We start from the raw sequence: 12,561 nt of genomic DNA on the forward strand, positions 1-12,561 counted from the left end.
ACGTAATGTTGTCAGGAGATATTGAAAGAAATTCTGGTCCTGTTCAAGTCCTGGTCCCACAAACACATTCATTTAAGACCATTTGATGTTGGTGGTTATTGTGACTGTTTTTTTCGAGCTGTGTCTCATGAGTTGTATGGTTACCCTGAGCACCATCTACAAGTTCGAGCATTTGGCATTGCTTATATGAGGGCTAATCCTGTGAGATTCATTGAAAGTAACGCTCAGCACTCATGGTTAGAATACCTCAATAATATGTCCGTGCAAGGGTCATGGGGTGATCTATGATTATACAAGCTGTGGCTGATCAGCTGAATTTGAAGATAGTCATTAGTGAGACACATGAACAATTTTCAGAATACACTATAGTACAGGGATTTTCACCAACAAATCAACTTAGAGATATTTATTAGGTCATATAGATGAGTATCATTCAGTATCAACTTTGCCATTAGGTACTTCTAAACCTTGAACAGTTAAATAGGAGCTCTCGACCTAAGCAAAGAACAGAATATATGAAAAAATACATGAAGGAAAAACGGGCTAATGAAACACAGAGCCCTGAGGCTAAGCAAAAGCGAAGAGGATATGCAATGGAATATAGAAAATGCAAACAAGCCAATGAGACCTCCCAGCTCTCAAAACAGAGCACGTCTATATTACTAAGCATATTTGGTATTGCTTGAACAGTGGTAAGAAATAGTGTAGGTAATTATCAAGCCCCATTCACCAGTAGACAGGAAATAAAAAAACATGGCCAAATCAATATGGTCCCATTTGCTGTCCAAAAGAGATGCGCAAATGTGCGCAGATACACGTACACTTAGCGTACCTATTTTTGGCTGTTGTTGTTGGTTGCCATTGTCAGGCTTGATGCGTGCAATGAATAATATATTTCATATCATTGCAATAATATCATGCAGGTTGCAATTAGTTTGTGACACAATATCACAATTTACACTAGGGGTGGTCAAATCCTGCCGGAACCAGATTTAAAAAAAAATTCCGGCCGGATTTGAGATAAACAAGTAATGAGGACAAATGGGGATAAATTGGAATATAATTAAAAGTATTTTTAAATTTGGCCGGATGTTGGTGAACCGTCAGCATTCTAAATCTGATGCACCCCTGATTTTTACTAGTAGTATTCGAAAGTGAGGTGTGCTCAAAAATGTTTAATTTAAAAAAAAACTACACAGATTTCTGATATCATGATTCCTGATAGCTAATAGCCTGATATTAAATATTAATTATAAAACAACTTCATTCATCTCATCTTGTTTTGTTACAAGCACCTCAACAACCAACACGAAGCTTATTGGGGAAATTTAGTTTCCTAAATGTATTTATATAAACAATATAAAGAGAATACACATGAAGTATACTAACCGATTTATCTGTCTTCTGTGCTCTGAAATAGCTAAACACTTAAGCAACAGTCCAGCAATACTTGCCTGAGTTGCTTCCTTGGCGTGAAAAGGGTCAGATGATAGCCTCACTGGTACACATAAAACGTTCTTCAATACAAAAACTGTTTCTGTTTCAGCAAGCTGCCCTTACATTGTTTCGTCTAAAGCTATTTTAGGTTGTTATATAATGCCTATAATCAGAAATTACTTGTTATGCTATTTATAGCGTAAGCTTATCACGCAAGTATGACAAAACACTGTGTTAGCACATATCAAAAGTTTTTGGAATGTTCTGAAGTGTTTGGTTTCAAGTCTGAATGTCACAACTTTAATAATCATAAGATACATCATACTTATCCAGGCCCTTCTTGGCAATTTTAGCACCCCACTGGAGACGTGGGATTGTTAAATTCTTCTTTGGTAATTGTGACTTAGAGCAAACCAGGCCTTGTGTTGTTGTCTCGTCATGCTCCACGGCTGCATACACGAAGGCTGAGATGCCAAATTTGCTTGCATCAACGCATGGAGGGTCACTCCTAATATCGGTTGATGGACTGGGGCCAGGGTGCAGGGGATGGTTAAAGTCTTGGTGACTAGGGCTTGCTGCCACTCTAGCCAGCGTCGTCTCATAGGTTCTCCTAACTCTGTGTCCCATGGGAGTCTGTCCTCACACATCTCATGGTAGAGAATCATAGACATAGACATAGACATAGTTTTTTATTAACAAAGGCCACTATTACCCTATCTGAGATAAACCAGGCCCATGCTTCGCTGAACAAATTTGTTTGTGAGTTCCAAGAATTGTATGGAGTCACTCACATGACTTACAATGTTCATCAATTAACTCACCTCACGCAAACTGTTATTGACTGGGGACCATTGTCGGTCTATTCGACCTACGTTTTTGAAGGTTTTAATCTTGTTTTGATGAAACTGTTTCATGGAACACAGGCTGTACCTTTGCAAATTGGTAACTCCTTTCTTTTGTATCGAGCTCTTGATGCACTTTCAGATATCTCCATTGAACACGATGGAGAATGTGCATTGTCATTCTTTATGAAGACGCAATTGACAGGCACTGCTCCTTTGAAGAAGGCAAAAAGGTTTGATAATGGGGTTGTACTTCTTGGCGCATCAATTTGTCGTTAATATTAATATTAATATTAATATTAGACATAGACATAGACATAGGCGAGAGGAGAAGCATATGGTGGAAGTACCGAGATGGTAATAATCCATGAAGGATGACAGGACAGTTCAAAAGTATCCACCAGTGCCATTCAGAGCCCTTCCAATAAGCTCTCTCTGTAACTGAGCGAGGGACCCTTGTGACTTCATGTGGAGGGACAATTTGTTGAAGCTTAGCATCAATATCTGCCACACACCTACCTAAATACCAAGGTTCCTCATGGTTGCATGAGTCGAACCAAAGATGACCTAGTTGCCGCGCTACACCAAGGTCAACACAAAGAAGATTATCAATTGGAAACCCCTTGACAGTATCAAAATATGGCAATTCACATAGCTTTGACACACCTTTTACCCCATTAACCACCTTATTGTGCTTAAATGCCATCTTCGCATCACATTTCACTTCACTTTCAGTTCTCAGCTTGTGCCCTTCAGCACCTTGCTGATATACTCTGGTGTTCCCTCGACCTTTACAGACCATAGTGCCAGGGTTATAACACCAGCTGCAACCATTGACACCATTAAACTGGTGAATGTTTTGGATGGAGCACCTGGCAACACTATCACACGAGCAAAGACAAGCAAAAACTTTTGAGCAGACTTCAACACCACCTCTTAGCCAATTCATGACGAAAGACCCAAGCTTACTCAATTCCTTGGTAAATGGATCTAAAAACTGAGTTATGTTTGGCTTGCTGGGACCAAACCACAGACCAATCAGGAAAACATGTTGATTTCGTTTTTGTTGAGGGAGTTCATTAACTATACCTTGCAAAGGCCAGATAGAATAACTGGAAGAACGAAAGACAGGAACACCATCACAACTGAAAGTTATGCTCAAAGCATTTCTATCATATGTCAGAATACCATTACCAAGGGACTTATACATTTGGCCATCATAAATATCACTAATTACATCATTATCAGTGTCACAAGTAAAGCGATGATCTAAATAACTGTATGTATCACCTTCTTGTAGGAAATCCCTCAACTGTTTTTCAATAGGTAGATATAAAAAAAAGCTACCTTGTTCAAGCAATTTTTGTCTTTCATGCTCTACATTACAAATACAACATTTCAGCTTTTCGCTTGTTGCAAGATTTGTTTCACAATTTGGGCAAAAAAATTTATGTTCAAGTCCTTGTTGAAAATTGGTGAAGTACTTGTCAAACAAATACTTTGTTCGAGGCAAGTTGGATCCAGTAGGGAGTAGCATGCTTAACAACTTTAGCAAGTTACCAATAGCCACACCTGTTAGATTGTTGCTAAGAACAAATGCCATAATGAGCAGTAAACTCTGACCAAGGGTTATCGTTGCATTCTCATAAAGCAGTTCATCCACAGCTTCCTTTTCTGCATGGTTAAATTGATCTCCCTATAACATTGTCAAACAAACAATCAGAAAATTTGCCTAATAGTAGTTAACCATTTACCTGTCAAGGAGACCCCCGGTCGCAAAAATTTATTAAATTGTGTTGTAATTTAAACGAAGGTATAGCTTTGTATGCAAATAAACTGACATCCTGGTTTTTATTAGCTAATCCAGGTTATTTCATGATTGCCAGTATGATTGCCGCTAGCAATTGATTGTATATTTATTACAGTAAATATCATTTACGTCATCATTCGAATTACAAATTTTGTTAAAGTAATTATTTTGTAATTTAGTCAAAATCACACTTTTTATCAGTTCTGTCATGTATCTATTTCTATTACACATAGTAGTTTTTGGTTCATGGCACTATTTAAAATGATTTGTTCAGCCCTAATATTTATTACAAATTGAACAAATTGTCAAATTACTCACAATTACATTGTTATCTTGCAACAGTGGGTGTTCACCATCATTGTTATGATCACCTTCATTGCCATGATCACCATCATTACCATTATCACTTTCATTGCCATGATCACCATCATTGCCATGATCACCTTCATTGCCATGATCACCATCATTACTATTATCACCTTCATTGCCATGATAACCATCATTACTATTATCACCTTCATTGCCATGATAACCATCATTGCCATTATCACCTTCATTGCCATGATCAGCATCATTGCCATTTTCTATAAAAACAAATATATATTATACATATACACTCGATATGTCAAAGATCAAGAATTTGTAAATTACAATGATAATATGAGAATACTATCACTGATAATGTTATAAAATTACAAATGTATAAGTGCCAAAGCAATGTTCATATTAAAAACCATGACCAACCGACAATTTAAAAAAGTAAAGTAATAGACCAGGCTACGGTTGAGGTGAGTACCACCTGGGGCCGGAGAAAATGAGATGCATATTTTCAGGTAGGTATTCCCTCGGGTGTATGGAATCGTCATGGTAAACGGGGATCTGCGGGTGCATTTGGTAGCAGGGGGGAGTTTTTCATGTGTAGTATCGTAATTAATGAGCTAAAGAATCGACTTCTGCCAACACGACGTATCTTGTTTTATTGATTTATTTTTTTATATTACATGCATTTAATCGATGTCAAAGCTGAATATCAATTTATTTAGAGACTAGAAAGCTGCACATTTTTTTGTAAAAAGCGTGCAATGAGGCTTGTTAGTCTGGATTTCCGGTTTTTCGTTCGACTATTGACTTAAGCTTCTTCACCAATAAAAGATATTTTATTAGTGATATTCTAAATTTTATGCATAATGAAATCATTGAAATTAAACAGTAATAAGAGAATTTTTTAGCGTGTGATTTACAGCCTTTCGATGTATTTCGATGCATACAGAATGCAAGTTTGGATCCAGGCATCAACGGTGACATCCGCCATATTGTTTTTTTATAATAACAGTGCCAGTTCTGTACTTCTACGACAGGCTACAGCCTTGGAATTTCCGCCTTTAAACAATGAGTCTGTTTACATGGTAAGTAGAGACATTTGTTTATCGCTTTCTCCCAGTTCTTTCTTTTATCTCGACAGATAATTAAAACAAAACGCTAGATAGAAACCTTGTTTCAACAACCGTCCCATTACTGATTTACATTTATGTGTTGACGTTTGAATAAAGTGTAATTAACAAGTGAATGTGCACACTACCACATTCTAGCGAACTTTACTTGCAATAATTTACAAAACTAGCTTTAAAAGCGTAGTGTCATGTGAAACTTTCATGCTTCTAAGATATGGTGTTTATAAGTGGTATTTAAAGCCGGAGACCCAAATTAAATTGATCAAAACATTTTGCTACAACTTAATTACTTACTTATAAATTACTGGCTAAAAATTGAGAAAATAGACATTTTGTTGCTACAAATATACTTTTCTTGAGTAAATTAAATACACGTATTTGATTAAAATACAGTATGTGTATACAGTAGTCAAAAATTTTGTGAAGAGAGCATCGAACTTGTTAAGTGCAGTATGAGCCCATGATACTGATGGTTTGAAGTAGCGCATGGAAAAATGAGCGATTTATTTACTTTTTTTATTGTGCTTTAACACTATAGAAATGGCCAATTTGGGATGCATCATTCATTACGATATAAAAGGCGCAACATATAGCAACATTAAACCACTGTCAGATGTAAACAAAAAGCGAATCGATGAGGCGAAAAATCTTCGTAAATCAAAAGGAATTATCACAAGCAACAGTGTGATTCGATACCAGAAGAATTTGACTTATCTATACATGGCATTCATCTTGAGCCTTGTTACAAAAAGTTAACTCAGATTCTTTCCCAAGAACGTCAGTCGTCGTCAGATGGTTCCAGCACATCAGAAGCAAATCAGAAATCGTCTTCTTGTCTAAAACGCAGTTTATCTGCAACTTCCAGCTCCAGTCATATTTATCCAAAAGAATGCAACCTTTGTCATAAGTACAGAGTTAAGAGGAATGGTGTTTTTTCAACCCCAATAACAGTAACGACGGACACCGCTGTCACATCCATTAAGGACGCTGCAGAGGCCAATGATGAAAAACTATTCTATGAAATTAAAATCTAGACCTGATAGGCAAAGAATTTAAATACCATGACTTTTGGTATAGAGAATTTACCAGGAAGAAAAAGTCTGTCCCAAATCAGACTTCAGATGAAACCCCTCAAGGCAACTTTGATGCGGTAATAAGATGTATAGAAGAAAGAATAATATCGGAAAATCAGGCGATTTCAATGAGCGTGCTCCACAGTTTATGTGGCGTACATGTACAAGATATCGTAGTAAACTTAAGGCAAAAATTTTATCCAAGTTTCCAGACAAATTGCTATTCTTAACAATCGACGGCGAAACACCGGAGGTGGTTATTAGCAGTGATTAAATCAAATACGTTACTTAGAAATCGTGAGCACATTATCCAACAAGCTGCTGATTTTCTCCGCGAAGATATCCAGCAATATGCTCTTAAGCTTCCAACGTTTTCGTGGCCACCATACGTTGAAGAGCTCGCTTCTGAAATAAGACAACCACCTGCTTCTGTGATGTCGTTTCTTATACGCCTTTTAAAAAGTGAAAATCATTCACAGGGATCCACAGTGCAACGCCTTGTGGAATCATACACATTTGTTTGGAATTTTCCAGTCAAGTTTCACAATGTTGTTATCCACCTGGGTGACTTTCATTTTATTAAAGAGAATTTTGGCATTATTGGCAAACTCATCACTGCATCTGGTTTTGAAGACGTCGTGTTCCAGTCTGGAGTATGCTCGACAGGAAGCCTCAGGGGTGTTCTGGCCGGGTCCCACTACAACAGAGCATGGATTGTACATGCAAGTTTTTCAGAGGCCTTAGAAAGGCTTTTGTTTGAGAGATTCTTGGAAGAGAAAGATTTTGTTATTCCATTGATCTTCTACAACTTTGATGAAGACCAAATGTCCAACTGCCATGATCTCACTGAGCATGCGGCAGAATTGTACGCCCATTACAACGCTTTCAAAGATGAAATTTGCAAAGGAGTGTTGGAAAAACTGCCCAGTTTTGGGTCCAGCTTTATCTTGACTTAATTGAATTGCAAAGAAGAGCACACTTAGCCGTGCAGGAAAATGACCACAGTTCTAGGTATGCAGGGTGGAAACAATTCTTGCCAATGTACTTCACATTAAATAAGCCAAATTACGCTCGTTATGCATCTTATCACGTTGGGATGCTGGAAAACATTGAAGTTCTTTATCCTGGACTCGACAAATTATTGAGTAAAAGTGGGCTTTCTGTCCAGGCTCAAGAACGCTATCCGTTACGAACGGCAGTAGACCCAACATGTCCTCACTCTTATAATGACTATAATAAACAATTAACCATTTCCGTTTAATATGATGATAATAATCATAATAAGAGCGACTCTACAGGCCTCTATTACAATCAGTACTGCGCATCTGAGAATCAAAGATGGCCGACCAAACTCAGGAAAAAACAAGTAAGAAAATGGCCTTTTACGCTATAACCGCTAATATTTATTGTGCATAAGAATGTTAATTGTGTAGTACGAAACAAAGTCTTTCTAACTAAACGCGAATTGGGTTTTTTTTTCACTCTCCGCGAACTTTTATGCGATATGCAAATTAGACGATGTTTATGTTTTATTAATAACTAATAAGCTTGCTGAGGGTTGGAACTATTTGCCAATTTGCCTTTCTAAAAAATAACTGGAAAAGATTTCTTTGTGTTTCCGAAATTAGTTCACAACATCAACATAATTTTTACTGTTACTTTCGATAGTTAATTGTGTATTTATGTTGCCTTGAATTGTGTCATTACTGTCATATACATGTATTCATCATTCATGTATTCACAAGTCATTATATATTATATAAATGTATAATGATGTAAGCAAATTATACAATGTATTTTTTATATATTTTAGCTTAAAGCAATATTTGTCAAAATGTTTCCAAAACGTCAACGAAAGCGAAAGAAAAGCCAGTCAATGGATGAGATATTAGAGGAATTCACCAAAGAAATCTCTAAAGAATTGCAGCCATGTCAGTCAGAAAAGCAAAGGAAAAAAGATATTGTTGTTCGATTTAAGAGAGATGAACTTGGTAATCGTCAGACACATACAAAGTACCGTGATAGGAGCCTATCAAGGAAGGCAGCTTGTCCAGGTAGATTTGTTTATTATTTAAAATTATTAAACAGTAGCTTTTCAACAATAAATTAAAATTGATTTTCTAGGCACCATTTCTCATTACAAACTCTTACTATTTTAACTATTAATCAGCTTCAGCCATAAGTACCAATAAATATAATATTTAGAAACTAATATAACTTATTTGACTAATTCTGACCACCAGCAAAGCCAGCCCAACAATTTATTGTAGTCCTGCACTCTTTATCATTTATCAAAAAACTTTTCTTAGCCTTTTAGCTCAGTCTTGTTGCACTTTTTATTTTAATATTACAAGGACCTTGTACAAGCAAAGACTCAGAGCACATGTCTGCACAACCAGTCATTAATGATGATGGTTATAATGATGATGCTGTTGTATCTGGTTCTTTGGAAGAACCCACATCAGAGGAGCAATTAGGTCAGTACAGTTAAACTCTATTTAATACATACATTTTGCATTTATTATGCCACATATAGTTGTAACAACCTGCCTGACAGGCAATAAAGTAACCAGGGCACTTAATTGTATTGTAATAATTTCTATTCTTAATTTAAAGAAAATATACTTGATGATATTGAAGAGGCTTTGGCAAACTGGGATGGTAAAAAAAATCGAAGTTGGTGTTCCAGAATGGAAGCATTAAATTCAACATGGGAAGACCATCGAAAAGACATTATGGAACATGTATTGACCTTGGCAGGAAATTGTCCAGGTGAATGTTGTCGTTGCCATTTTGTTGGTAGTGATGTTGCTATTCGATGTGTTCAGTGTGGGCCTGGAAATATGTGTACAGTGTGTGATGATGTTGTACATTCTAAACTGCCTTTACATGATAGAGAAATTTTTATTGAAGAATATTACCAACCTGTTCCTCCCAGTCAAACCATTTCTCAAGATGGGATTATTAAATCTATCAGTAAGTGTATAGTTTAGAAGGCTTCTTTAGATTTCAAAGAAAAAACTTACCTGTATACTAAAGTAGTGATGGCATTTAACTACGGTACATATGATGTGATGCTCCTATGAATTATTCTTTATTTGTTATTATTTAGGAAGACATTTGCCTTACCATGTATCAAAATGTCCTTTGTGTAAAAGCAGTGAGAACCTTTGTGAAAGATTTAAGAGTGAAAAATGTGTTGTTATAACTTTGAGAGGTGTGTTTTCCTTTCAAGCCTGATACACACATGCTTGCAGATTGTGATTTATTTAAAACTTGTTTATAAACATTCTCACCCACTTATGAAATCAACCAATACCTGGTAATACAATAACCAGTCAGCATTTAAGATTTAAGACATATTCATTCAACATACTTGAACTTAGGTTTTATCATATCAGTCACATGATGATAAAGTCATTGGATTGCATTTTGTCTAAAAACCAAGTTGACTTACTGTATTATCTATATCTTGTCACATTGATCTTTATAGGTCGCTATGACTTAGAAATTGCTGAAGTAATATGTTCAAAGTGCAATCTACTTCTTTCACAATGGAATTTGAAAACCATCATTGGAATGGGGTATTGGCCTTCATCGCCAACCAATCTGACAACTGTTTTTAATCAGGAACTTTTTGAATATTGGGACATTTTACAGAAATTATCTCCAGGAGTTTCAGAAAGATCCTTCTTGTCTAGCCTGCAGGAATTTTCTGTAAACAAAGGGAGGGTTAGTATATAGAATCAACAGAAGCACTTTTAAATCTTCGAATAGTATAATTTAATGGTTACTTTTTATATAATTTAAGGTTGGTGTACTTAATACAACATCATTTAATCGAGCTTACAAAGAGTGGAAGTTTTGTAAATTTGAATTGGAAAAGATGGCTGGTAAAAACTGGATGGAATCTCCAACATGTTCAGTCAGTCAACATTCTGGTCATGTGGATGGAAACATGAAGCTTTATCGATTTATATCTGCCGGAGGGTAAAATTACGCATAAATTTATAGAAAAATATAAGTTACATTGTAATCACTCTGCGCACAACTTTTTCATGTAAGAATCTCTGTTGTATAATCTGATGCAATATTGGTATGAAGTAGTGTCTAGTATTTAAGCACAATATTCTAATAATTTTGAAAGCCTTCCATTATTTTCATTTTCGTTTGTTTAGAAGACAACGTGATTGTTACTATGGTGAAACATTTATCGCTAGCTCCAAGAAGGTTGAACAACACATGCAACAACTTCAATCTCTTGGTTTCTCTGGCAACATTGATCGAGTAATTTATTGTTGAATTAAATAACATTTACTTACAATTTGCAATGTGAAGCATTCAGGTTTTAAGAAACCTCATTTATATTGCAAGCTGTTGGTAAATCTTATATCCCATGTAAAATTGGTGGAATCATCATAATATAGCATTTTACTAATTAGTTTCTCGTATTTTATCAAAGAATGAAGATATGTCCTCTTGCGGCGAATCACAATGGAAGGCTGGACAAAACACAGCAAGAAAGCGGCGAAATTTGGATGAGACAGGACTGGAAATATTAGGATGCAGACACTCTATTGCACAGAAAGCCATCAGCATGCACAGGGGTGAAATATACAGTTATGCCCATTTCTTGCAAACCAAATATCTGATTCCAAGAGGTGTTGAGTATTTTTGGTATGATGTGGTGTGTATGTGTTGGCCGTGGCTGACTAAGAATGATTCTACCGCAGTGGAGAAAATGAAACCAGCTCTCCCTGTGATGCATGCTAAAGCACATTCTTGGTTGTGTCAGGTGAATAATTTATTAACAGGATGCAGGTGCAATAAGCTTGTTAATTTTATCAAGTTGCAGCAAGCTTGTGAAAATCAGCCTTGCTGCAACCTATCATTTGCAGACTTGAAGCAACTTATATATCATATTCATATATACATAAATGTACATATTATACTCATAGGTACTCTTAGGAGGGCGGTGGCAACCAGGAGCTGCTTGTACATCAGGAGAGGAAGTGGAACAAATAAATAGTCACTTTTCTCGGCTTGGAAATACTACAAAGCACATGCTTCCTGAAGGTATGTAACTGTTTTTAAAAGTTTAGAAGTATACATCCGAGAACAATGGTTATACGAATTTACTTTGCTTCAATATAAGTACATGTTAACTTTTTAATTAGGTAGAGAAGAGCTCCTAACAGAACACGCTCTCGCTTGGAACAAGCGAAAAATATAGAAAATGGCCTGGTATCTCACCAGTCGCTATGCGAAGGTGCAGGTGTTATAAAAAATAGAATGCACGAAAACCTGTTTGACATTATAGCGTTAAACAGGTTTCAGATATCATAGTCAATCTGATATGATCTTAAATATCGTGTATTACAGACAAAGGAAAAACTACGTAAAACAATCGAAGAAAAAGATAACTTGTTGGAAAGCATTGGATGTGCAGATGTGTATGATACTGAAAAATGGATTCAAGAACTCAGAAAAGTCGCACAAGGTTTATTGCTTCAAAGTAGTTTTTTACCTTTAAAATAATTTTAGACCTAATTTTTTCGCTTTTGCGCTTTCAGGAATACAGTATTTTCGTTAAAATAACGTATTTCGTCATCTTCCGACATTTTGCAATTTCGGTTTTGTTTGCATAATGCGTCAAATTTGACCAATCAGAACATAGGTAGCCCAATATGATCAGAATGTAGGATTGGTTATATTCACTTGTGTAAAAATACTAAATTAAAAATTACAAACCTCGCTGGATCTATCCGTGAAAGGCTCCATTTCCATTGGTGTTCAGTACTACAGTGCGATGATTACGATTAACATAATTATTCTTTAATTTTCAATCGCCTCTTTAGAAGAGGATGCTTTGCAACGAAGAAAAGCGTGTATGACAGCAAAACAAGAACTGTTTGTTATCAACAAACTTTGTTTAAATACTCCTCTGT

General features: G+C 36.0%; 1 protein-coding gene across 1 annotated transcript; it reads left to right on the forward strand.

The window, feature by feature from the left end:
* Positions 1-7,951: 7,951 nt before the first annotated feature.
* On the forward strand, positions 7,952-11,019 carry LOC114530388. Its single transcript, XM_028552013.1, has 7 exons — positions 7,952-7,979; positions 8,427-8,667; positions 8,968-9,090; positions 9,230-9,385; positions 9,442-9,830; positions 10,107-10,603; positions 10,792-11,019. The coding sequence occupies exons 2-5, from the start codon at positions 8,448-8,450 to the stop codon at positions 9,471-9,473; spliced, it is 531 nt and encodes a 176-aa protein (XP_028407814.1). The 5' UTR covers positions 7,952-7,979; positions 8,427-8,447; the 3' UTR covers positions 9,474-9,830; positions 10,107-10,603; positions 10,792-11,019.
* Positions 11,020-12,561: the final 1,542 nt, after the last annotated feature.

Source organism: Dendronephthya gigantea, unplaced genomic scaffold (genome assembly GCF_004324835.1).
Source record: "Dendronephthya gigantea isolate DGI-Jeju-01 unplaced genomic scaffold, DenGig_1.0 000062F, whole genome shotgun sequence".
NCBI lineage: Eukaryota > Metazoa > Cnidaria > Anthozoa > Malacalcyonacea > Nephtheidae > Dendronephthya > Dendronephthya gigantea.